The sequence below is a fragment of the Podarcis gaigeae genome (genome assembly GCF_964106915.1).
Source record: "Podarcis gaigeae genome assembly, chromosome: 13".
In the NCBI taxonomy this organism is placed as follows: domain Eukaryota; kingdom Metazoa; phylum Chordata; class Lepidosauria; order Squamata; family Lacertidae; genus Podarcis; species Podarcis gaigeae.
Window position 1 is genome coordinate 27,909,605 of NC_139689.1, and position 27,111 is coordinate 27,936,715.

The following is a 27,111-nucleotide window of genomic DNA, read 5'->3' on the forward strand; positions in this document are numbered from 1 at the left end:
GGAGAGGCGGTCTCCACTATTCCTCCTCTGCCCAGTTCCTGACAACACCAGAGGTTCCCAGCCCCTCAGCTGCTCCTTGTGAGTGCAGCCTGCTTCCCAAGCTTATTGGAGTGTAAAACGAGAGGCAGCCATCTTTGCTAACTTACTGACCTTCACGGGTACCAAGGGTGGGACAAAAAACGAAATAAACGCATAAATGTCTGTGGAGAGTCCATTTGATTTTCTCTCCATCAACCCACATTTTGGAACTCTGAGCTCTTGTAAGGATACCATACACGTGGCGCTGCAACTCCTAGGGGATGAAGCAGTTTTGGCGCCCCCCCCCAATATTTTTGGGAGGGGGCCAGGCCCCTCAATCTTCAGAGGGTGCTTGGCTTCACTCCCTGGCTCCTTGAACATCATCAGGATGTTACGTGACGTGCGCTTGACATTGGGACATTGTGTTGGGCCTGCTCAATTGTCTTGAGAAGATGGCGCCTCTGCCGTATCCAAACAGAAGAGTGTTTTACCATAACTGCACATGTGGACAGCACCAATGTCCTCATCTAGTGCTATTTTTATAGAAAAAGAGGTGTCGGAACTCTCCCTCATCCTCTTAGAATGGCAATGGAGCCCACCTGAGAGGTGCTGGAACTGAGTTCCGGTGAGTTCCGGCTGAAATAAAGCCCTGCCTTCATCCGAGAGGAAATATAATCACTAACCGTAAGTCAGAGGAGCTGTGTGTGCCCTGTGCTGTGAGCCAAAGACAACTCAGTCCATGCAAATTAACTGTCTGCAGACTGACAGTCAAGTGTTCCCTCCTATTGGCTTGTGGGAACTGGTGGGAGGGGAGAGTCTAAATTCCATCTCATTTAATGTTCCTCATTGCTTTTCTGCCTTCCATTCAGCAGCTCTCGGACAGAGCCTGCAAGAGGCAGTGGGTGCTTGCAGATTCCAGGAGCTTGGGACTTCTGAAGCCAGACCCCAGCCATGCTCGACGTGAACACGGTTGTGTCAGGGATCTTGATCCTTCTCTACCACCTGGGGAAATTTTACAGCCCCTATTTTTGGCAGGATGTGGTCTCTTTCTTTCACTTCCTTCATACAGGATACAAATGCCACAGGTGTCTCAGCCGCAAACCTCCCATCACCTTACTGGACTTCTTCTTGGCCAAAGTCCAGAAGCACCCAGAGAAGCCCCTTGTCCTCTTTGGAGACGAAACCTATTCCTACCGAGATATCGACAGGCGCAGCAGTCAGATGGCCAGAGTGCTCCGGGACCACGTGGGGCTGGAAGAAGGGGAAACGGTGGCTGTTTTCCTCAAGAACGTCCCTGCCTATCTCTGGGTCTGGATGGGACTGGAGAAGATTGGCAGTGTCATGGCGTGTATCAACTATAACATCCGAGCCAAGTCTCTCTTGCATTCCCTCAGCTCCTGCAAGGCCAAAGTGCTACTGACAACTCCAGGTGATGGTGACTGTTGGCTAGTTGGAAATAGCTGCACCTCAGGGGGGAAATGAAAGCATCTCTGGACTGCACAGTTAGGCCAGTTTGACCACTGCTCTTCTCTGGGCATGGAATCCTGGCAGCAGCCCCAGACAGCTGCTTTTGAGTGTCATGAAAGGGAGTGAATAGTTAAATTTATTTAAATCGTATTTCTGCTTCCAGGGAAAGGGGTTTGTGTAGAATATGCTGCCTCAGGCGCCCCGAAAACTTGGCCAGTTTTCGGTGGGGAGCACCATTTGCAGCTCTTCTTCTTGCAGGAACATTTATTGGGCTGGATCCGGAAGAGATTGTGACTAAGGGCTTGTCCACACTTACCTTTCCTCGGTTCTTTCCAGGCATGGCTGGTGATTTAAAGCTTCATGTCTGGGTGCCCTTCTTTTGGCTCCAGGGTTTTCTCTGTGAAAACTTGCTCTTCAGTGCTCAATCTTAGCCAGCGTCAATCCAGGGGAAATCTGAATTCAGCTTTAAAGAGGAGCAGGTTTTTGCAGGAAAATCTTCGGGGGGGACGGGGACGGCTCAAACACAGAGCCTGTAAAGAGTGAGGCAAAAGGTATATAAAGTGTATAAGGCCCTTTTATCCTCTCTTTCTTCCCCGCTCTCACTTTTGATGTTGCAGTCCCAGACAAAATGCATGGTTACATTGCTCGATTTTGCAAACTCTGCAAAAAAAAAAAAAGACTTAACTTGAGGCTGATCCACACACTCCCACCCACAGCAAGTTCTTTAAAGCTGAATCAGAACAAGTATCAATCAGGGTTTTCTGTGGGTTGACGTTTGCTCCCATTGAGCACTAAAGAGCAGGTTTTCACAGGAAAAGCTCTGGAGCAAAATAAATAAATAAATGTGGTGGATAGGCACCTGGACAGCTTCAAAGCACAGCCATGGCTGGAAAGAGTGGATAAATCTTCAGCTGATGTTTGCAGAGCCTTCTGTTTTGTGCCAGTTCACTGACTGCCCAGGTGACTAGGGATCCACAGTGGCTTCTCAGCTCCAATTAGGTACCAGTACATGGCTATACTGATGGCATGGCCACTGAAAAGAGATTATGGAATCTGTCATGGATGTCGGGAAGGGGTAAGAGGCAAGGAGAAGCAGTTATCCTGTGGATGAACCTTAGTCCCAAGAGTCCATGCTTTCATTTTACAGTAAAAGTAAGTTTTGAGCATTTGTAGAACCTGAGATATGAGGCCAGGCACTATACAGGCACTATTCTCATTTCTTTTGTGAGAAACTAGCGTGCCCCTGCCTTTCAATACAGTTTTCCGCTGAACGGTTACAGAAGTCATTGACATTTAGGAAAGGAGACCTAGCCAAGAAGACAAAGGGCACCTCCAGTCCATCAATATCTGGGGGGAGGGATTCAAGAACATACTGGAACTTTTAAGTTTGCACAGTTAAAGTGGGTTAAAGGGCACCGTTCGCAAAGTGCAACAAATCAACTTTTAAAAAGATTCACGCTTTTTGCAGCTTGGAAAGCGATGGAGAAAAACCTTGGAAAGTGTGGAATGAATTAGGGAATGGTTAATGGGAAAATGTTAAAACACATAACAAGAAAATCAGGATAAATGCAGAAGAACGCCATTAAAAACACAATTGGGAAAGCCTGCAAACACCCCATTCTGCCTCTTTTGGTGACCTTTTGGGTCATGTCCGGATTTGACGCAATGTGTGTATATACGGTTGCATGCATATTGAACATGCATAAATGGGGAGTTGCCTGTATTTGAAGATATCTGTGCCTAAGGTTAGGAAGTAAGCGTCAATAAAAAACCTCACCTCTTTTCATGCTCTCTTGAAGATTTCAAGGATGCCATTGAGGATGTCCTTCCTGCTCTAAAGAATGAAGGAGTCCAAGTTTTCTTCCTGAGCGAAGACTCCCCAACCGAGGGCGTGGAAGCTTTACAGGGGCAGATCCAATCCAGCTCAGATGAGCCTGTGCCCAGTTCCTTCAGAGCCAACGTAACTGCTGAATCTACATCCCTGTATATTTTCACCTCTGGGACTACAGGTGAGGAGGGAAAAGGTTACAGTGGTGGGTGAGGGGGGCAATTATGTCTGGAAATCCCATCTTCCTTCTACCTGCCCTACTTGTGTATGGGGTCATTAAGGGAGGGCTAGTGCCTTTGAAGGGGAATCTGTTGTGCTCCTTTGGGGTAGTTTGTCCACCTTTGGTCCCTATCTTGCACTCAGCTCTCTCCTGTGGCTCCTAGAATCTGCCAACATGGGAAGGAATGTATTGGGATCCCAGCATGTTACGCTTTCCAACTGGACGGAGTCATTTGTGGTTGTTAAATGAGCCCTTCTCTTTTTCCTCAAGGGCTACCGAAAGCTGCTATCCTTACCCAGAGGAAGATGCTGATAGCATCCAACCTATCAGGCCACTTTGGGGCCCGCCCCAAGGACATCGTCTACATCCCGCTGCCGCTGTACCACTCAGTTGCACTCTTAATTGGGGTTGGAGGATGCCTGGAAGCTGGTATGTATGGAATGTCCGCTCACACGCCTCCTCTGCAAGAGGGTGATAGGCAGAGATGGGTTGATAAGTGCATAGACATACAAACATCCATGAGTGCAGATGTACTCTCAAGTTAGCCTGAGAGACTGGCTCAAGATCGCCCAGTGATCTTCAGGGCGAGTGGGAACCAGAGCCCTGGTCTCCCGGGTCCTAGTTTGATGCTCTAACCACTACACAACACAACCTCTCTCCACATAGGATCCTTCCTCACCACATATTTGCACTATATACATTGAAAACACCTGCCGCCATTTAATTCTGAACATTATTTCATCTACCCATGGGAAGAAGCAGACTAGGAAACCTACATGTGAAAGTCAAACATATTCAGGCTGTGTACATAACATGATTTTAAAGCGCGCTGCTCCCCTGCGCCAAAGAATCATGAGAACTGTAGTTCACCCCTGACAGAGGTACAGTTCCCAACCTCCTTAACGAAATCCTCCAGCCCTGTTTCAGCTGCTGTCTGGCTCAAGAAGCAAGGAGGCTTTTGTATCTGTGAGGGTTTTCTGCACATTTAGAGCAAATCCCTTAGCTGCTGCATTTTGCTCCAGCTGAAGTTTCCAAACACTTTCCAGAGGCAGCCCAACATATGACTTACATTGCAATAATATAATGCATGGCACTTAGAACTGCATCTGCCTATACCAGTGCTCACAACAAGGCCACACCTACGCCACTCTCTCTCTTTATTCCCACAAGGGTCTACGTGTGTCTTGAGACCTAAGTTCTCCGTTTCTGAGTTCTGGAAGGACTGCAGACGATATCGCGTTTCCCTGATCCTGTATGTGGGAGAAATGATGCGCTACCTGTGCAATGTGAAAAAGGTAATCGTTGGCGAGAGAGGCCAGTTTTGTTGTTGCAGCAAAAATGTTGCCAAGAATTCAGATGGATTGTCCATTTGGATTCACAGCTGAATCCAAAAATATAGATGGGGGCTGCACCTAGAGGTCAAAGTCAAGAGGGCCACGCAGCCCAGGGAGCTTGCAAATTACCACCTGGAGAGCAGCCATCTTCTTTTCTCATTTTTTTAAAAAATCCATTTTATTGCCGAGGAACAGCTGGTGAAGCAGGTACACAGTTGCAGGCACTCATTTTATTATTATTATTTAACTTAAAAATATCTTCATCCTTTTCTAGGCAGCAGTGCCCCTAGTGAATGCCATCCCATCTCCAAACAAACAAACAAACAAACAAACAAACAAAACCCTCAAATGTTCCAGAAGCTGCATCAATTTCCAGGGTAGTTTATGGCCCTGTCAGTTTCTTTTGCTTGGTTTTTAAAAGAAGGCCCATGGGCCCTGGCAGCTACCTGAGAACCAGAATTGGAAACCATGATTTGGAAACCTCTGGTGACATTGGTTGCCTTCTATCTGTGGCACAGCACGTAAATTGTGAGATTTGTTCCTGCAAGAGCCAGTGAAGGCCGCCAACTTAGGTAGGCAAATTCTGCTGTTGTGCTCTGTTGCTGCTTGTTGGCTTCCCACAGGTATCTAACAGATCAAGATAATAATCATAATAATAATTTATTATTTATACCCCGCCCATCTGGCTGGGCCTCCCCAGCCACTCTGGGTGGCTTCCAACAAAATATTAAAATACAGTAATGCACCAAACATTAAAAGGGCTGCCTTCAGATGTCTTCTAAAAGTCTGGTAGTTGTCGTTCTCTTTGACATCTGGTGGGAGGGCATTCCACAGGGCAGGTGCCACTACCGAGAAGGCCCTCTGCCTGGTTCCCTGTAACTTGGCTTCTCACAGTGAGGGAACCGCCAGAAGGCCCTCGGCGCTGGACCTCAGTGTCCGGATAGAACGATGGGGGTGGAGACGCTCCTTCAGATATACTGGACCGAGGCCGTTTAGGTGTTGTACCAGGTGGGCCACTGCCCTGATTCAAGGCTATTCTTATGGCATACTGTTTAAATAACAGCCCCTCAGCTGCAGTCTGAACCAGGTGAAGTTTCCAAAGAGCCTTCCTAGGAAGCCATTCACAAACCTGACATGTTTGTTATCAGGAGGACAGGAAGCCGGCACTGGTCAGTGTGGCGTCATCGTTAGAGTGTTGGACTGTGACCTGGGAGACGGGGGTTCGAATCCTCACTCAGCCATGAAGTTAACTGGGTGACCTTGAGCCAGTCACGATTTCGTAGCCTAACCTACCCCATGGGGTTGTTGTGAAGATTAAATGGGGAGGAAGAGAACCATGTCCATCACCTTGAGATCCTTGGAAGATAAAGGTGGCATAGAAATGTATAATAATAATAAATATTAGCAAAGTTTATTTAGTTCAGCAGCAACCCCTCTGACATGCTGCTTTGCAGACAGACAGCGACCGAGACCACTGTGTGCGAATGGCAATAGGCAACGGCATGCGTGCGGACATCTGGAAAGAGTTCCTGCACCGATTTGGACCCATCCAAATCTATGAGATCTATGGAGCGACAGAGGGGAACGCCGGGTTTATTAACACCACAGGAAAAGTTGGAGCTGTGGGAAGGTCCCACTTCCTCTACAAGGTAATGAGAACTAAACTAGAATATCTTAGCAAACCCATAGCTACCTGAAACCCTGTTTAGATATACATTCTTATGTAGATATACATTCTTATCTAGATCTTATCTAACCCCTGGATGGTTAAGTCCAATCAAAGGTGACTATGGGGTGCAGCACTCACCTCGCTTTCCAGACTGAGGGAGACGCTGTTTCGGCTGCAGACAGCTTTCCGTGTCATGTGGTCAGCACGACTAAACCACTACTGGCACACAGATGAGTGCCAGTGCACAGGGAAATGCAGTTTAACCTCCCACCACACTGGTACCTATTTATCTACTCGTACTGCTATGCTTTCAAACTGCTAGGTTGGCAGAAGCTGTGACAGAGCAATGGGAGCTCACCCCGTTGTGCAGATTCAAACTGCCAACTTTCCGATCGCAAGCCCAAGAGGCTCAGTGGCTTAGGCCACAGTGCCACCCACGTCCCTCTCTTGAAATATATGGAGTGGATGTGGCCCAAGTCTTGCTGCACACAATCCAGAACTTGTTATTCCTGCTGCACTCCATTCACAGGACATGTCAGGACTGACCACCTCTCCTCTCAGACAGCTAGAAAGCAGTAGAGAGAATGCAACACGAAGGTGAAGCAAGATAAAAGCCCACAGCAGGGGAAAATACAGGGAAAGGTACCAAGAATTTTGTCGACAACCCCCCCCCCCAGCAAAAATGTAAGACTTGGAAAGATAGTTTGTTGGCATAGTGCAGCCTCCGCAGGTTGCCCACTGCCCAGCTATTCCTGCTGAGGTTCAAGCCTGATCTCGTCCATTATGCCACTCAACAAATCAGTGGCAAAGAGGGGCATGGCTGCCAAGCCACACTGCCAACAGACAAAGAAGCAGCTCCAGTGGCACCTTGCTGCATTTCCTTACTGTGTGCTGAGAAAGGGAAACCCTTTTCTCAAAGCTCCGCAAGGAAGCATGTCTGGTGAGGCATTTGGGCATGTGTATATCTGGATTTGCGCCCGTCCACTTTGGGCTTTGCCCCCCAACAACAGCATATCATTAAACTCGAATGAGGCAATGCGGGCAAAAAAGAGGTTCTCTGGACTTCCGGAGGCGGCGCCAACAACAATGGCAGTCTCCTTCTGATTCTGGAGGGGGAAGCTCCGCGGAAACGGGTCGTCCGCTACGGCAAAGCGGAGACCCTCGTGAAAAAATCACAGACAGAAGAAGCCTGTGACCGTGGGACTCAGCGGGCACCGGTTGCGCCCCCCGAACCTGCGAAGGGACCACGCAAGGGGTTCCGGAGTGTAACAGGAGTTTGGCGCGGTGCTGTGAGTCGATTGCTCTTTCCGTGGGGTGAAGCCGCAAAGCTGTTGTCGGAGAGCGCTGACCTTTTTCCTGTGACCATTCGGCTGCTAAACAACTACCCGTGAGTAGGTGAAGTTTATGAATTTGAGACCAAAGGAAAAAAGTTTTGAATTTGACACTGAATCAGGAAGGTGCAACCAGGAAGTCCGCCTCCCGGCTTTGTTTAGATTTCAAAAGCAAAGACTCTTAAAACTAATGCTTTGGAGAGTGGAACTGTAAATATCTAACTCTGAGCATCAAAGAGAAGAACTCCCCCCCCCCAGGCAAAGAGAGGGGGGAAGAGGATAATTTGACTGTTTTCCTTTCATCCGTGGAGTGGAAAAAAAGAAAAGAAAGCCATTGAACTCCCGGTAACGGCTGCCAAGCTGCCAGGCTGTTTAGAACTGTTACATTGAAACTCGCACTATCTATAGACATTGTAACTTTGGTAAGCTCAAGCTCAGCTCAAGTCATGCTTTTTTGAAGGTTTTCTTTATGATTTGAAACTGTTGCTAGTTTTTTAAGGGACACTTTGGAAAGTTGGAAAAAGACTTGTTAATTGTAACTTTAATGACGGATACAGTGTCCCCCTAGAGGAACATTGAGACTGTGCATTTACTGGGGGAATTTTCCACGGGAAGAATTGACCGTGGGACTGACCTTGATTCATAGACAGAAGTGGGATGACTGGCAAGACAACAAGGTCATCTAAGACTAAAACACAACAGCCTAGCATAATTTCTCAGCTACGCAGATCATCTGTTCCTGGTCTTCCTGTGACACAGGAGGAAGATTTTGACCAAACTAGGCCTAAAGGAATGGCTTCAGGAGAGGATTTTACCTCGGTGTTAAACAAAATTTATGAAAAATTGGAATGCCTAAGTAAGCAAGTGACTGAACAATCAACTAAAATTGATCAAAACACTGTTAGCATTAATAATTTGAGCCAGCAAGTGAATTCCAATGCACAATCTATTGGAAAATTATTGGAAGAATCTGCATCAAATTGAAAAATAGCTGAGGAGGCAAAGGAGAAAGTAGTGGCTGTCGAGGAAGAAATAAAACCAATGCGTAAACAGATTGGGGAACATTAAGCATTTCTGTCTATGATTGAATTGAAAGATAAACAGAATAATCTCAGGATCAGGGCAGTACCAGAACTTGAAAAAGAAAATCTAAGTGAGTATCTTACACAGGAATTTGAAGAATTTTGGGCTTTGGAAGAGGATAAAGACTTTAAGATAGTAAGTGCGTTTAGACTTGGTAAGGGAGGAGGAAAAACAGGTCGAGAGACTGTTTGATCTCCCTCAGAATGAAGGAAAGAGAGAGATAAGATATTGAGTGTGCACTTCCAGAAGACTTTGGAGATCAAAGACTCAAGAGTGGAAATTTATAAGGATATCCCGAAACATTTATTGGAACTTAGAGCAAACTACAGAGATTTAGTGGCCCTATTGAGAAGCAACAAAATTATCTTTAGATGGGAATTCCCCCAGGGGCTGTCCTTTACCTTTAAAGGGAAAAAAGTTAAAATAAGATCAGTTGAAGCCAAGGAAAAATTCTTGAGTGACCACAAAGGAGACCTTCAAAAAGGGGTTGAGGAAGAACTAAAAGCCTTAAGATCTGGAGCATTAGGCTCAGCATTAACACATTTGGGATCTGACAAACCAAGGAAAGTGATACCACCATCAAAGGAAGAAGAACTTTTGGGAGCAGTTGGAGGAAAATAGAATTATCACACCATGTCTCTGCAACTACTAACTTGGAATATTCATGGTCTAAATTCCCCAGAAAAAAGGAGGAAAGTCTTTCATTTATTAAAAAAGGAACAATTGGACATAATTTGTTTACAGGAAACACACGTGATTAGGCTACACAGGAAAGTATTGATCAATAAAAGATTGGGCCAAGAGTTTATTTCATCGGATAAGGTTAAAAAGAGAGGAGTGGTTATCTATGCAAAAGAAAGCCTATCACCAAAATTTGTTTTTAAAGATGAACAAGGAAGAATCTTGGCAATTGAAATTCAATCACAAGGAGAAAAATTCTTGATTTTAGGAATTTATGCACCAAATGAGGGGAAATCGGAGTTGTATAAGAAGTTGCATGAGACATTGTTGAACTACCTGGATTATAACATTCTTATGATGGGAGATATGAATGGAGTGGTATCTACGAACATGGACAAGGCACAGAGACAGTCTGTAACAAAAGATGGCAGACTACCAAAAACTTTTTTTTGAACTGACTGACAATATGGACTTAATTGACATCTGGAGAACTAAGAATCCCCTTGGAAGAGAAGGTACATTCTTCTCTGAAGCCAAAATGACATGGACTAGAATTGATCAAATATGGATAACTAGAGGACTGGCACCTAAGACAAGAAAGGTGGAAATCTGCCCAAAAACTTGCTCCGACCATAATGCGGTAAAGATGGAAATGAAACTAACACCAATCGGTTCCTTTAGATGGAAGATGAATGACACCTTACTAAGAGACCAAGAGGTTATTAAGAAGGCCCAAAGACTTTGAGAGACTATTTTGAAGTAAATCTGAAAACTACGGTTGAAAAAAGAGTAATCTGGGATGCAAGTACAGCGGTTATGAGAGGGTTTCTAATTCAACAGAATGCAATAAAAAAGAGATAAAATTTTAGAGAAAATAAAAGGAGAGAAGAAACTAAGATCGAAACCAAAGTCACAAGAGATTCTGAGAGAAATTAAGTTATACCAAGTACAATACATGAAATTGATAAATCAGGAAGTAGAATGGAAAATTAAACAGATGAGACAAAAGACATTTGAGTCGGCAAATAAATGTGGAAAACTGCTAGCTTGGCAGTTGAAAAAAAGACAGAAGTTAAATACTATTACAAATCTTGAGATAGAAGAGAAAGGACATTCAGAATCCAGTGGAGATTAGAAGGTGCTTCCAGAGATACTTTAAACACAAGGGCCACAGAAAGAGACTGATATAGATCAATTTTTAAGATCAAATGGATTACAAAAAAATTCTCAAGAAAATAAGATCATGCTGAACCACCAGATTACAGAACAGGAGATTGAAGGTGCCATTCAGAATATACAGTTGGGGAAATCTCCAGGGCCGGATGGGTTAACTGCAAAATATTATAAAACTTTGAAAGACTGGTTAATTCAACCACTAAAGCAGGTCTGTAATGAAATTTTGGAGGGGAAGAAGGCACCTGAGTTGTGGAAAGAAGCTTTTATTACACTTATACCGAAAACTGAGTCTGAAAAGACACAACTTAAGAACTACCGCCCCATATCCCTGTTAAATGTGGATTACAAAATTTTTGCTGACATTTTGGCTAATAGATTAAAAAAGGTATTAGTTGAAGAGATACATAAGGACCAAGCTGGCTTTCTCCCAGGTAGACACTTGTCTGACAACACAAGAAACATAATTAACATTTTGGAGAAATTACAAGTGAATATTAACACAAAAGCAGTTTTAATTTTCATAGATGCGGAGAAGGCCTTTGACAATATTTCTTGGAATTTTATGAAGAAAAATCTTCAGGGAATGGGGGTGGGTCAAGGGTTTGAAAATGGTATAAGTGCAATTTATTCAGAACAAAAGGCTAAATTGATAGTTAATAACGTGGTGACAGAAGAATTTAAGATAGAAAAAGGAACACGACAGGGTTGCCCCATCTCTCCATTACTTTTTATTTTGGTCCTGGAGGTTTTGCTGAACATGATTAGAAGGGACCGTTTGATTAAAGGTATCCAGGTCGGAGTTAAACAATATAAACTGAAAGCTTTTGCAGATGACCTGGTTTTGACGTTACAGGAGCCAGAATCTAGTACGAAAAGGGTATTAGAACTGCTTCAAGAATTTGGTCATGTGGCAGGATTCAAGCTGAACAAGTCAAAAACTAAGGTGCTTGAGAAAAATCTATCACCGATTGAGAAAGAGAGGTTTCAGGAAGAGACAGGTTTAATATTGGTTAAGAAAGTAAAATATCTGGGGGGTTTTATGACTGCTAAGAATTTGAATTTATTTAAAGATAATTATGAAAAATGTTGATCAGAAGTTAAAAAAGATCTATAAATATGGTCAAATCTGAAGCTTTCCTTGTTGGGTCGAATTGCAGTTATAAAGATGAATGTATTGCCAAAAATGTTATTTTTGTTTCAAGCATTGCAAATTGTGGACAAGATGGACTGTTTCAAGAAGTGGCAGAGAGATATCTCTAGATTTGTCTGGCAGGGCAAAAAGCCCAGAATAAAATTTAAAATACTAACTGATGTAAAGGAAAGAGGTGGGTTTGCCCTGCCAGACTTTAAATTATACTATGAATCAGCAGCATTCTGCTGGCTGAAAGACTGGCTGCTTCTTGAGAACACAGACATTTTGGATTTAGAAGGTTTTAACAATGTTTTTGGGTGGCATGGATATTTGTGGTACGACAAGGTTAAAGCACATAAAGCATTTAAAAACCATATTGTCAGGAAAGCATTGTTTAATGTCTGGATAAGATATAAAGACTTACTGGAAAACAAGACCCCAAGGTGGTTGTCACCCATGGAAGCAAAGGCTTTGAAAAGACTCAATATGGAGGCCAAATGGCCGAAATATTGGGAGATATTAGAACAAGAAGGAGATAAATTGAAACTGCAGAGTTTTGAGAAATTAAAAGATAAAGTGCGAAATTGGCTTCACTATTACCAAATAAGAGAGGTTTACAATTTGGACAAAAAAATTGGCTTCCAGGTGGAAAGATCAAAACTAGAAACAGAACTATTAGAACCTAAAACTAAGATACTATCAAGAATGTATAACTTGCTGTTAAAATGGAATACACAGGATGAAACAGTTAAATCAGCAATGATGAAATGGGCACAAGATATTGGTCATAACAATATGTTTGCTGACTGGGAACAGTTGTGGACCACCGGTATGAAATTTACGGCATGTAATGCCTTAAGAGAAAATATTATGAAAATGATCTATAGGTGGTACATGACCCCAGTCAAGCTTGCAAAAATCTACCATTTGCCCGATAACAAATGCTGGAAATGTAAAGAGACTGAAGGTACATTCTTTCACCTTTGGGGGACGTGCCCAAGGATTAAGGCTTTCTGGGAAATGATATATAATGAAATGAAAAAGGTGTTTAAGTACACTTTCTTGAAGAAACCAGAGGCCTTTCTCCTGGGCATAGTCGGCCAATTGGTGTTAAAGAAGGATAGAACTTTCTTTATGTACGCTACTGCAGCAGCAAGAATACTTATCGCAAAGTATTGGAAAACACAAGAACTACCCACGATGGAAGAATGGCAGATGCAAGTAATCGACTATATGGAGATGGCAGAAATGACCGGCAGAATCCGAGACCTGGGAGAAGAGTCGGTGGAAGAGGATTGGAAGAAATTTAAAGATTACCTACAAAACTATTGTAAAATTTATGAATGCTAAGATGATGTCGGACTTAAAAATAATATGGCATTAGTGATAAAGTTATAAGGAATATGTAAAAATGAATTAAAAAGGGAAGAAAGATTGGAGATATAATATGCTAAGCTATATAATTAACAATGAGAATTGAAAGAGGGTAAGGATTTGCTGAATTTGATTGGGTAAATGGGAACGCAAAAAAGGGAGGTGTGAGGAAGTCAAGAACCAGGGTTAAACAAGTATAAAGCTAAAAATTGGATCTTTTCTTTTTCATGTTTTTCTACTATGTTTTTTCTGTTTTATTGTTTATTTTTTGTTTATTTTCTGTTCCATTTTTGCTTTGTCTGTTTTTTCTTTTTATGATGGATGTATTCATGTGTTTTTTTGTAATAACCTTAATAAATATCTTATATAAAAAAAGAGGTTCTCTGCCCCTGAGCTTCAGCTGCTACCAGGAGTACACTAACCAGTGAGGTAGAGCAGCAATGTTCTGGATTTAGACCAGGGTTGAGGAACCTTTGGCTCTCCAGATGGTGATAAAGTATAACTCCCATCAGCCCTGGCAAGCATGGTCAATGGCCAGGGGTGATGGCTGCAGTTCATTCAGTGACACCTGGAGGACCAAAGGTTCTCAATACCTGGTTTAGATCAAGGAGGCCAGACTCAAATCTCTGCTCAGCTGCAAAGATGAGCTTGGCTCAGCTGCTGTTTCTCAGTCCAACCTACCTCGCAGAGACCTTTAGGGCTTCAGGTATTGTTGTGCTTCCTAGATAAGTTCTATGGTTTGTCTTCTATGGTTTTATGTACAATTGTTGTAAACTGATTTTAATTTTTTTAAAAAATGAATTAACAGTATATTATTATTATTATTATTATTAGTAGTAGTAGTAGTAGTAGTAGTAGTAGTGATAAGCTCCCTGTTCCCTTGGGTCATTCATAAAATATATTCCAGTCCATATGTAGCCTTGAATTTCAGGATTGTGGGATCATGTTTCCATTTCCTGCTTGTTCCACCTCAGAAACTGGCAAAGTACGAAATCATCAAATATGACGTTGACAAGGATGAGCCTGTGAGAGACAAGAACGGACATTGCATCCCAGTGACCCCAGGTAAGCCAGTAAAGTTGGCATTCAGAGAGGAACTGGGCTTTGTATTGTCAGAGTCCTAACTCATAAGAAGGTACTGTACATGGCCTCTAGACTCACATCTCTCCCAGCAAGAAAGATGGCAGAGTCCCTTCTTCACACATAGAACAGAATCATCGAAAGCGGAAGTGTGAGCTACTCCTGCTTTGTGTTAAATGTGAAGAGTCTTCATCCATCCCTTCAGGGGCACCAGAAGCAAGCTTTAATCTTCACTTTCTAGTCCATTTCCCTCATTCCATTCCTTTGTGCAAAAAGTTCAATATCTGGGTGAAGAAGACTGAATTTGTTGGTATGTGATTGAATCCTACCTGAAAATAGGATTCTATATCAGCTATTTTTTATTTTTTTATTTAATTTATTTTTTTTATTTAATTTAATTTTTTTATTTAATTTAATTTTTTAATAGCCACACAAAAATTTGTTTCTTCTATTGTACATATGGTCGTGTGGGATTTCCCCTAATATTCGCATTTTTGAAAGTAATTTTTTGTAACATAATGTGTTTCTGGCCTGTCTTGAATCTACTGCTCAGGGATTTCACAGGGTGGCCCAACTAAGGCCAGCATCCTGCCAAATCAGTATATTCTGCAGCAATCAGGTGTGGCGATGTGCTTCACCCAATTTAGGGACGAATGCCTGAGGAAACAGTGTCCTAAAGCAGAGTCACTCGCATGTGCTCCCTTGCTGTGCATTCTGACAGCTGCTAGAGATGCTAGCAGTGGCAGATGTCAGTGGCAGCAAGGAGTACGGTAGGAAGGCTGGTCCCCAGTAGCATTGGCTGACTCCCATCGGAAGCACCCAGTCGTCTTGCCCGTGGTTCTTTGTTGGAGGATGAATATTAGTTGATTCAGCTTCATTCCCTTTTCTTTTCCCAGGTGAGACAGGCTTGTATGTGGCCAAAATCACTGGGCTTTCCCCATTCTATGGCTACGCAGGAGACCAGCAGAAGTCGGAGAAGAAGATTCTCCGGGATGTTTTCACCAAAGGAGACTGCTACTTCAATAGCAGCGACCTTCTGATGGAAGACCAAGAAGGCTTTGTATATTTCAAGGACCGGGTAGGAGATACTTTCCGGTGAGTCCCGCCACACAGGTTCTGCGGCTGATATTCTGACAAATGTAGAACAGGCAGTCAGCACCAGTGTTTCATTAGCATAGGTAGCATTCACAAATGCTGGCAAACACCTAAGAGCTAGTATAGGACAGTGGCTCAGAGTGGCACGAAGCATCTAGTTCAAATCTCACCACTGTCGTCCCCAGGTGTAATTTGGGTATAATAAGGCTCACTTATCTTGTTATGCAAGGTGGGGATGGGAAACCTGTAATCCTGCAGGGATTGCTGTGCTACAGTTCCCATCTTTCCTGACCACTGGCCACGCTGGTTGAGGTTGATGGGAGTTGAGGTCCAGCCAGATCTGGAAGGTCACAGGCTCCCTATTGTCGCCGTAAGGATCGCAACAAGATCTTGTAGGTGAAGAGCTCTGAATGATTGAAACCAGTATCCAAATACTAATAAGTAATTTTATCTCATTACTGATAACAAAATATCTAGCCCATCCTTTGTCAATGGTTAGTCACTGCTTCAATGAATATGACTGGATCTACATACTTTTGCTCTTTCTACTGATCGTTCATTGTTTTTTTTTAGATGCTTGTTCATTGTATTTTAGGGTTGGTTGTTTTGATACTGTTGTTAGTCGCCCGGGTTATTCTAAATAAATAGCAGGAAAGGAAGATGCACTTAAATAAGGAAGATCCCAGGGTGCGTTACAAGGCGATAATACAGTAAGGGCCCCTCTAGAACAGTGTTTCTTCGTAGATATATTCTGCACAATGCCATTGGTGTAATAATAGCGCATTAGTGGTGGATTTATACTGGACCATCCGCATATCATTTTGCTTTATGAGTTGTTCTGCGATGCTTCCCCGACATTAATGCGTCATCTGGAAGGGATCCAGCAAAAACTGCACTCTGCCAAGCATTTGTGGCATTAAAGGTTACTGGATTAGAAGCAGGAAGTTACGGGAGCTTTAACAGCTGGGAACAAAGCCCTGTGTCCGCCCTGAAACTTTTGAAGGCACAAACAGTATTGAAAGAGGGAGCATGTATAACTGCCCTGATACCATCATGAGCACAAAGTATGTATACAATTAAAAAGGTGTTTGGAGGGCCCCCAAAACAACCGCTATATCAAACCAACACAGCACAACTTATATAAGCAGGCAAGGACGCAGCGTTCAAAAACACCGAGGAACCACAAACTGGCCTCCTCGCTTGCGCCAATGACAAAATTCCCGATTATGAACGAAATGAGGGATGTTCACTTTTACCAAACCCATCTGGGAATAATCTGTTTTGTCCATGCAGCTGGAAAGGGGAAAACGTGGCCACTACAGAAGTGGAGAACACCCTGGCACCACTGAGATTCATCCAGGAAGTCAATGTCTATGGGGTACCAGTGCCAGGTGGGTCTGAAATTCCATTGGATCAAAACCCGTCTAACTGCTGCCACATTTAGCGTCCAAATATATGGCAAGATTATCTGCTCACCAGCAACAAGGTTCAGTCTCTCACGAACGGCTGTAGCTCTTCGGTCATTTGGGTTCTGTGAACCGATTTGTGAAAGGCTGGTAGGCGGATATCCCCAGACTGCAACTGAATCACTCTTGCAAGATAGTGGTCACGCCCACAACATACATTTAAAGAAGCCTATGTTTAAAGAGTCCGTGTGGTGTAGTGGCTAGAATGCTGGACCAGGAGCTGGGAGACCAGGGTTCAAATCCCTACTCAGTCACGAAGCTCACTAAAGTGACCTTGGGCCAGTCTCTCACTCTCAGCCTCACTTACCTCAAAGGGTTGTTGTGAGGATGAAATGGGGAGGAGGTGAAGCTTGTTCACTGCCTTGAGCTTCTTAGAGGAAAGGTGGGATAGAAATGAAACAAACAAAACATTTAACGCACACTTAAAGCCCATGGCTTCCTCAAGGAATCCTGGGAAATGCAATCTGTTAGGGGTTCCAGGAATTGTAGTTCCCGGGATTCTTGGGAGGGGGAGGAATCATAGAATCAACAAATTGTAGAGTTGGAAGGGAACACGAGAGTCGTCTAGTCCGACCCCCTGCAACGCAGGAAGCTTTTGCCCAACGTGGGGCTCAAACCCATGATCCTGAGATGAAGAGTCTCATGCTCTACCAAAGTGTGTTTTCAGTGTGACAATCTGGAGGCGGCCCTGCATTTCTGTGCTGGTTGTGAAGGAAAGGTCCTTGCTTTCCTCCACAGCTAGCTCAAAAACCAAAGTGGTCAATGTAGAAAATCCAAAAGTTTTTTGGAAAAAGGAAAAGATCAGAAGAACAAGAAACTGGATCATTCATATGGCAGGGTAAGCCTGTGTGAATTGGAGGGTTTTTAGCTAGCCAGTCCACAGCTGTTCTAGGTGCATTCATTTACACGTGACATGGCTTTCCACACACACCCCCCCAAACCGGTCCCTTCTGGTTTGTTCCAGGCCATGAAGGAAAGACTGGGATGGCTGCAATCTGCCTTAAGAAGGGGCACTCCTTTGATGGGCAGAAGCTGTATGCGCACGCCAAGGATTTGCTGCCAGCCTATGCCATACCTCGCTTCGTTCGCATCCAGGTACGATCCCTTCTTGCCACTTTCCTCCCTGTGCTTGCGGCCTTGAGAAACCCCACAGGTCAGCCTCCTACCCTGGGAATTCTTCCCTTCCCTGCCTCTCACACTTCATCAGCCATCCATCACCTTCTTGCTCAGCTGTTTCTCAATCAATGAAGCACCAGGGGGCAAGACCATGCGCGGAGGAGGCTGGCTGGGTACAATATGTCTTTGTGAGCCTGTGCATGAATGGGCATGTGTTTTTGAGAGAGTGTGGGGCACGGATTCCTCTATAGTGTCCTTTCCTGACTTTTCGGCTGCTTCCTAATCAGAGGAGCAGCAAGGGGAGGGGAAAGTGTGTGTGTGTGTGTGTGTGTGTGTGTGTGTGTGTGTGTGTTGCATGCATGTGTGAGTGTGAAAGGGTGTAGAATGACCTCACCCATGGCCAGCTCTGCACACATACATATGCACACACACACACAGCCAAGAGAATGACACCCTCAAGCTGAAAATGTGTTCCCTGCCTATAGACAAGCACTGACCCAGGGCAGGCCAAGTCAGAAGTCATAGTCTCATCATAGACTTTCTTTTGTGCCACTCTTTTCAAATACAGGTCTGTGCTTTAAAACTCTGCGTCCAATAAGTTTTTTGGTTTTTTTGTTTATTTATTATTTGTTTATTATTTCTGGGGGCTCCACCCTCCGGGAAAACCTGTATTTTACCGCTGAATCAGAGCAAACATTAATCCATGGAAACAGGGGTGCTAATTTGAATAAAATATGGGGGGCAGGTATTGTATGAGAAGGAAGAACGTTGGCCCCTAGGAGTTGGCTCCTATGCATGGAAGCCCCGATTGTCGTTTCCTTCAAGCTTTCCCAGGGAAAGTGCCAGGATAAAAACAACAACAACACTCAAAGACAGACAGCCCAAAAGGAAGTCTGGATGAGCCCTGAGTCATAGATCCATGTTGTTTGGCCTTCAGCAACCGGGTGTAAATGAACAGAGTGAAATCCACTCTCGTTATCTCTAATGAGATGCTAAGGATGCCAGCTTGCCTAGCAGAGCTCAGAGCCTGTTCTGGTACATCTGTCCTGCCACTGCTCAAAACACTGACTCCCTTGGCCTGCTCCAGGAATGTCTTGGAGTGGGGTGGCGTTGGTTGTTCTCTACTCACTGCACTGCTCTTTCCCATGCAGGACACCCTGGAGATCACGGGCACTTTCAAGCAGGTCAAAAGCCAGTTGGTAAAGGAAGGATTTGACCCTGCTGTCATCAGTGACCCCCTCTTCTTCCTCGATGACTCTGAAGAATGTTACATGCCCTTGACTCCACAGATCTTCAGCACCATTGCAGAGAGGAAGCTGAAGCTGTGAAAAGGAGCAATTGTCTCTTTAACTGCCCAAGTGGCAACCTAGGAACAACTATAGTGTTGAGCTACTTGGCTTCTGCCTGGGAAAGGGAGGATAATCTATTGCCATGGCAGAGCTTTCCAAACTTTTCATGTTGGTCACACACTTTTTAGACATGCATCATTTCATGACACAGTAATTTAGTTCTACTAGCAAACCAGAGGTTAGCAAGGGGAGCATTCACGTGACATACCTACGCACTGCAGCCGACACACAAATGTGTCACGACACATGGTTTGGAAAGCTCTGTGCCATGGTTCTCAAAGTGGGCAGTGAGCCACCCCGGGTTGTGGTGAAGGGATTACACGTTGGGTGCTAAGAGACAGGTGGGGGTGGCAGTGAAGGTGTAAATGACTATTGGATTTTGAACAAATGTGGGGAAAAAATTTCCCCAAAATTTTATTATTTTCCACATTTATGACAAATATAACATATGAAACACACAAAACACATTACAATACTAAAAAAAGGGGGGCACATATTCTTTCTTATTTTAATTTCCATTGTTAAGTGACTTCCTCAAATCCCCCCCAACTGAATTTCATTATATCACCTTGTAACAGTTCTCCCAAACATCTTTCTAGATAATTAGTTCTTTCAATTGACTATATTCAACTCTTTTCTTATTATCTTAAAACCATATAGCTATGCCACATTCTTATTGTTATCTGTAATGGTTCTAGGGGTTGCTCATGCATAAGCCAACACCTGGCTGGGTTGCCTGAGTGAACCTTTTCTGTTCGGACAGCCACTCACCCGTGGCTGTCTCACTCGCTGGCAGAATCTGTCAGTGGGCGTTTCTAAAACTTCTTCCAACAAAGAAGCTCTTTGACTCCTAGTCTCCTCCTACTCTCCCTGCACGGAAGCCTTCTGCGCAAGGAGGGCGTAGGCAGCGGAGGACCCTTACTCTCCCCGCTGGTCCCTGGCAAGGAGTCATGGGACCACCTCGCCGATTCCCCCATCTGCCCCCCTTCTCCACTGGTGCTACGCTGATTCTCTTCCCCAGAAGCTGGGCTGCCTCTCCATCCTGCTGGTGTTAGGCCTCCATTTCCTCCACAAATTGCTCAGCCGCAGGTACACTCCATCCTTCCTCTCCCCGCCCCGGGAAGGCCCTGGGGTGACACCCGTAATTGGCCATGAAAGGGCTCATTCCCGTGGACACGTGTTCAGCGTTATTGTACGCAAATTCAGCCAAAGCTAATTTCTCTACCCAGTCGTTCTGTCTCTCACTGACATAACAGCGTAGGTATTGCTGGAGTATATTGTTCGGTCTTTTGGCTTGTCCGTTGGTTTCTGGGTGCCTCGCCGTCAAGAAGCTCACCTCGACCTGTAGCAAGCTCATGAGCTTCCTCCAGAACCAGGAAGTAAATTGTTTCCCGTGATCTGAGATTACCCTCAAAGGAGCCCCATGCAGTCTAAAAATGTGATCCACAAACAGCCTGGCTGTCTCCTCTGCCGTTGCTGCATGTGAGCAAGCTACGAAATGGCACATTTTAGTCAGTAGATCGACTACTACCATAACCGCTGTCTTTCCTCTTGACTTGGGCAGATCTGTCATAAAATCAATGGACACCACCTCCCAGGGCTTTCCCGGTGTCGGTAAGGGTTCCAGTAACCCCACGGGGGCAGCCCTTTCCCCCTTAACCAGCATCGATCGCACCCTCGTACATATTCTCATACGTCTTCCCTCACCTTTGGCCACCAGAACTGTTTGGTGACAAGTAGCATGGTCTTGTGCTGTCCAAAGTGCCCAGCTGTTGGGTTGTCGTGGGGTTGTCTAAGTACCTTCCCCCTCAAAGTCTCCCCCGGTACATACAGCGCCCCCTTATGGTACAGTAGCCCTTCCTTTTCCTCAAACCCTCCATTGTCTTCCTTATCGTCCCGGAGTTCCCTGATTTTTGTCTGAGCAAACTCATCGTCTCTGGTGAGCCCTGCCAGTTCTCGTTTCCCAACCAACGCTTCCCCACACACCCACCGGTCCTCGGGGAACACGTGCCTGGTCTCTGGTGGTCACTCTCCTTCCATGTACTCCAGTTTCCAGGAGAGAGCATCAGCTCTTACGTTTTCCTCTCCCAGCACGTATTGGATCTCGAAGGAAAACTTGGCAAACTCCTGGGACCATCTGATCTGTCTCTGGTTGAGCACTTGCACGGTCCGCCAGTATTCCAAGTTCTTGTGGTCAGTTCGGACCTGGATCTTGTGCCGCGCCCCTATCAATAGATGTCTCCATTGCCGAAATGCCGCATAGATTGCAAGCTGTTCTCGGTCATACACTGTGTAGTTTTGCTCCGACTTGCTCAGCTTCCTTGAGAAAAAGGCACATGGCCTCCAGATCTGCTTGGCCCCGGGCTGCAAAAGGACCACTCTAATGGCGTGGTCGGACGCGTCCGTCTCCAGTCTCATGGGCTTCTCCGGATCCACGTGCAGGAGCTGCTCTTCTGAGGCGAACGCCTTCTTCAGTCTTTCAAAGGATTGCTGCGCACCCTCTGTCCACGTGATCTTCTTTTTGCTACTAAGACAATCCGTTATGGGCGCTGTCAAGTGAGCGAAGTTCTTTATAAACTTCCTGTAGAAGTTGCTGAAGCCTAGGAACCTCTGCACATCCTTTCTGTTTTGGGGGGCTTTCCATTCCAGCACTGCCTTCACTTTGCCTGGGTCCATAGCTAGTCCTTTGTCTGACAACCTGTACCCCAGGAACTCGACCTCCCTGGCGTGGAATTGGCATTTTTCCAGCTTGACCCACAACTGATGCCTCTTCAATCTCTGTAGCACCTCCCTGACATCTCTGACGTGTTGCTTTTCATTATCCGAATAGATTAAGACGTCATCCAAAAAGGCTACGCAATTCTTGTACAGCAGGGGCCCCAACACATGGTGCATGAATGCTTGAAAGCAGGCGAACCCCGATTGTAATCCAAATGGCATGTCTAAGTACTCAAAAAGCCCCCCCGGGGGGGGGGTGAACATGGTCGTTTTCCATTCATTCCCCTCCCTTATCCTAATCAGATTGTATGCTCCCCTGAGGTCTAGCTTGGTAAAAATCTTCCCCTGCCTCACACGTGTCAAAATATCATCAATCCTGGGCATTGGGAAAGTCACGGGTTCTGACACCAGGTTTAGGGCCTTGTAATCCACGACTAATCTGGGCTGATTAGTCTCTTTTTTGTCCACAAAGAACACCGGACTACCCCCCACCGCCTTTGATTCCCTTATGAAACCTCTCTTCAGGTTCTTGTCAATAAACTGCTGCAACTCCTGCATCTCCCGGTTGGACATGGCATACAGCTTACCCACCGGTAACTGAGCCCCTGGAAACAGGTTTATTTGGCAGTCAAAGGGCCTGTGGGGGGCAGTCTATCTGCCTCCCTCTCACTGAAGACCTCCTTCAAATCAGCATATTGTGGTGGTACCTCCCCTTTTTGCTCCAGGGCCACCCCAGCCACTCTGGCCACAGTCATTCTGGGTTCCTTCCCTCCCAGACAATGTTCTAAGCAGTAAGCTGATCCAAAGGTGACCGACCGCTGATGCCATGACACCACTGGGTCATGTATTGCCAGCCAGCTCATTCCCAGTATTATTGGGGGTCCTGCCAGCGCGGCCACGTGAAAGGCAATGGTTTCCGTGTGCCTGGAGACCCTCATTTGAATTGGCGGTGTCTGGTGTGTCACTTCCCCTCCCAGGAGTTCCCTGCCATCGATGGTGGTCACCTGCAAGGGAAAATCTAGTGGTAACAGGTGGAGTTGGTGCTCCAGAGCGAAGTCTCTGCTGAAGAAATTACACGAGCTGCCAGAATCTAGCAGTCCCTCCACTTTGACAGGGTGCCCATTTGGGAGTTCTAGCACCACCTCTATGGCTATAGCTGCCTTGGGGGAGTCAGGCTGGGGCACTTCTATTTGTCACTGGCCTGGCTGCTGCCCCTGCTGGTTGGCAGCCAGGCGTTGTCGTTTCCCTGCACTGGCCCTTCCTCCCCCTTCTCGTCGTGGCCTGCAGCCCCCATCATGCCTTGCCAGGCTTTTCGTTGAGGGCACACCTTTGCAAAATGTCCCGGTCGCTGACAGAGGAAACACTTCTTGGTAGTTTTCCACTCCTTCCCCTCCCTTTTCCGACCTTCACCAGCGTTTGAAACTTCATGCGCGGGCGCTCCATCAATTTCTATCAGCTCCGCCGCCTGGGAAGGCTCCCTCGGCATCTCCGGAATGCGGTTGTCATGGAAACGTTCCGCCCTTATCTCCCGCTTCTCCTGAGCCCACACTTCCTGGCGTACACCGATCGCAAGCACAGTCTTTGTGAGTTCATCCATCGACCGCGGGCGGGGCGCTCGGGACAACTCGTCTTTCACTTCGGGGGACAAACCCACTTCAAACAACATTTGCATTGGTTCAGAGTCCAGATCCCACCCGAGCTTGTGGACTAACATCGTAAAACGCGACCAGTAGTTTCTGACGGACAGGCCCCCCTGCTTGCACCCCATCAGCTCCCGCCGTGTCATGCTTTGCTCAACCTCGCTGGAGAACATCGCGTCCATTCCCTGGTAGAATTTCTTAATATCCTTCAATGCATCATTCTGCGTCGTCATTAGGGGCCTGATCCATTCGCATGCCCCATCCTGCAGATGTCCCACAATGTAAGCCACCCTCTCCCCGTCATCCGCAGAGTCATTTTTTTGCAATTCCAAAGCGTACTGAATTTCCGTTCGGAAAGCATTGTAGTCTTGGGGCTTTCCACCAAACTTGTGTACCAGCCCTGGGACCTTCCTCCCTATTGGGGTGGCTCTGACCTGTGCATCCTGAGCCCTTCTCTCCTCCAGCCGCGCAGACAGGGTAGCTACATGCGCCTCCAGGTCTCGGTTCCTCTCGACCAGACCTCGCACCATGGCTTCTTGCTCTGTCTCTCCGGCCCTGTTTGGCTCATCGTGCTGCCTCTCTGGGGCTGCGCACAAGCAACATCAGGGACTGACGGATTGTTGTAATGGTTCTAGGGGTTGCTCGTGCATAAGCCGGTGGCAACACCTGGCTGGGTTGCCTGAGTGAACCTTTTCTGTCCGGACAGCCACTCACCCGTGGCTGTCTCAATCGCTGGCAGAATCCGTCAGTGGGCGTTTCTTAAACTTCTTCCAGCAAAGAAGCTCTTTGACGCCTAGTCTCCTCCTACTCTCTCTGCACGGAAGCCTTCTGCGCAAGGAGGGCGTAGGCAGCGGAGGACCCTTACTCTCCCCGCTGGTCCCCGGCAAGGAGTTATGGGACCGCCTCTCCGATTCCCCCATCTGCCCCCCTTCTCCACTGGTGCTACGCTGATTCTCTTCCCCAGAAGCTGGGCTGCCTTGCCCCATCCCAGGACGCTCTCTGGAATCCCTCTGGAGCTTGCTCTCTCCCTCCGGCACTGATGGCAGTTCCCTGACATTATCCTAGGCCTGTTTAGTACTTTCAAGAACCTTCTCAATTACAATATTATAGTCTTTAACTTTCATCCAGTCTTCTTGGTATTCCTCCTCTTTCCGTTCATGAATTCTTCCAGTCAGGTCAGCCAGCTCCAGAAACTCCAACATCTTCATCTGCCGTTCTTCTACCATTGGTTTTTCTTGAGATTTCCAATTTTCTGCTAATAGCAGTCTTGCCACTGTAGTGGCATACAAAAATAACATAGCATCTTTTTGGGGCAATTCCAATCCTATTATTCCAAGTAAAAAGGCTTCTGGTTTCTTTACAAATGTATATTTCAACATTTTTAAAAACTCATTATAAATCTTTTCCCAGAAGTCCTTAACCTTAGGACACGTCCACCACATATGGTGACAAGTGCCTTCCTTTTCTTAACACTTCCAGCATGAGTTATCATACGTATGATAAATCTTTGCTAGTTTTACCAGGGTTAAGTACCACCTATAAATCATTTTCATAATATTTTGTTTTAGTACCGTACATGCCGTGAACTTAACCCCTTTCTTCCACAACCTTTCCCAATCTTCCAACATTATATTGTGTCCCACGTCTCTTGCCCAATCCATCATAACAGATTTGATTTGTTCATCCTTTGTATGCCACTCCAACAGCAAATTATACATTTTAGATAGATTTTTAACATCCGTATCTAACAACACCGTTTCCAATTTGTTTTTTTCCGTTGCAAAACCATTTTTCTTATCAAACATATACAACTCATTGATCTGGTAATATTGTAACCAACCATCCAGTTTATCTTTAATTTGATCAAATGGTCTCAATTTAAATCCTTCATTATCTTCCAACAATAAATCAGCATATTTCAACCATTTAGTCTTCATATTTAGTTTTTTCTGGGCCTTAGCTTCCATTGGTGAAAGCCACATTTCCTTTCTAAGAGAAATTTATATCTTATCCAAAGATTATACAGAGATTTTTTAATTACATGATTTTTAAAAACTTTGTGGGTCTTTATCTTGTTGTACTGTAGGTATGCATGCCAACCAAATACATTGTCAAATCCCTCCAGATCCAGCACATCAACATTGTCTAATTGAATCCATTCCTTTATCCAGCAGAAAGCTGCAGCTTCAAAATATATCTTCAGGTCTGGCAGGGAGAATCCCCCTCTTTCTTTAGTATCTGTTAGTAACTTATATTTAATTCTGGGTTTTTCCCCCTGCCAGATAAATTGAGACAATGCTTTCTGCTATTCTTTAAAACAGTTAACATTATCAATAATTGGTATGGCTTGAAATAAGAACAACATCTTTGGCAATACATTCATCTTTACCACTGAAATTAATTGTTACCGTTTTGAATTTTATTGTGTTATTATCTTCCTTAGTGGGTGGTGCCGACTGCTATTCTGAATAATGCGTCTTATAGATTAGAAGGCCATGGGGATGAGTTTATGGAACCAAGGGGGCTGTGGCCCAAAATGGTTTGGGAGCCACTGATCTAGTGTTTATTTCTTATCTGCTAACTCCAAGGTGTGAGCATGCATATATATGCATATCCTCTTGAGTGCATAGGATTTAAAACCAAAACAGCACCTTTTCCTTTAACGTCCTCAATCGGGCAATACCTTTATTAGGGCCAAGCAACATGCCACTAAAGAGTTGCAGGCTTTGGAGTGCTGCAGAACTCTTCATCAAGCAAGATATCATACACAGCAAGTCATGGGGTGAGAAATGAGAAGAAACAAAGAAGTAAAATATAGGCTTGAGGTTGCAGTCACTAGGTAAGTTTCTAGATTTAGGGTGTGCACAAATTACCACTTTAGAGCACAGTGAAGTCCCATTTCACAACTCCCTTCTTGTATACACACTATGTGTAGTGTACTAACAGCACACTGTCTTCTGACTAATAGCATATTGATGCTTCCCTTAAGAAATGCTGCACTGAGGCACACCCCCCCCCCCCACAACCAGACTGCAGTTTAAGTTACTAATGCATACTCTGTCATGGAATGCCGTTTTTCTTTGTAGGTACGGTGCTACATTTAAATTAAATGAAGTATTAAGAGCTTCACAATCATGGATCATGCATGCTGAGGTGCAACATCACATGCTGATGATCGCAAATGTATGCATATGTAAATCTAGATATTACATACACATTAAATGCAAAACTCCAAAGGGAGATAAGAAAGTTTGAATTCTGTTCCTTCTTATTTGAATCGATCTCCCTTTTCTTTACAAGTGAAACTGTGGAAATATATTTTGTTAGACGTTCA

The 27,111-nt window shown here is 45.0% G+C and overlaps 1 protein-coding gene across 1 annotated transcript; it reads left to right on the forward strand.

Moving 5' to 3' along the window:
* The first annotated feature begins 211 nt into the window (after positions 1-211).
* On the forward strand, positions 212-27,111 carry LOC310829563 (long-chain fatty acid transport protein 2-like). Its single transcript, XM_083708192.1, has 11 exons — positions 212-1,447; positions 3,285-3,494; positions 3,804-3,962; positions 4,704-4,828; positions 6,322-6,516; positions 14,288-14,378; positions 15,290-15,488; positions 16,782-16,879; positions 17,919-18,049; positions 19,222-20,104; positions 24,843-27,111. The coding sequence occupies exons 1-10, from the start codon at positions 970-972 to the stop codon at positions 19,396-19,398; spliced, it is 1,863 nt and encodes a 620-aa protein (XP_083564318.1). The 5' UTR covers positions 212-969; the 3' UTR covers positions 19,399-20,104; positions 24,843-27,111.

Coding starts and splice junctions, on each gene's coding strand:
- LOC310829563 (XM_083708192.1), top strand. CDS start 970: ATGCTCGACGTGAACACGGTTGTGTCAGGGATCTTGATCCTTCTCTAC. Junction 14,379..15,289: donor TTGCATCCCAGTGACCCCAG/GTAAGCCAGTAA, acceptor TTCTTTTCCCAG/GTGAGACAGGCTTGTATGTG. Junction 16,880..17,918: donor CTATGGGGTACCAGTGCCAG/GTGGGTCTGAAA, acceptor GGTTTGTTCCAG/GCCATGAAGGAAAGACTGGG.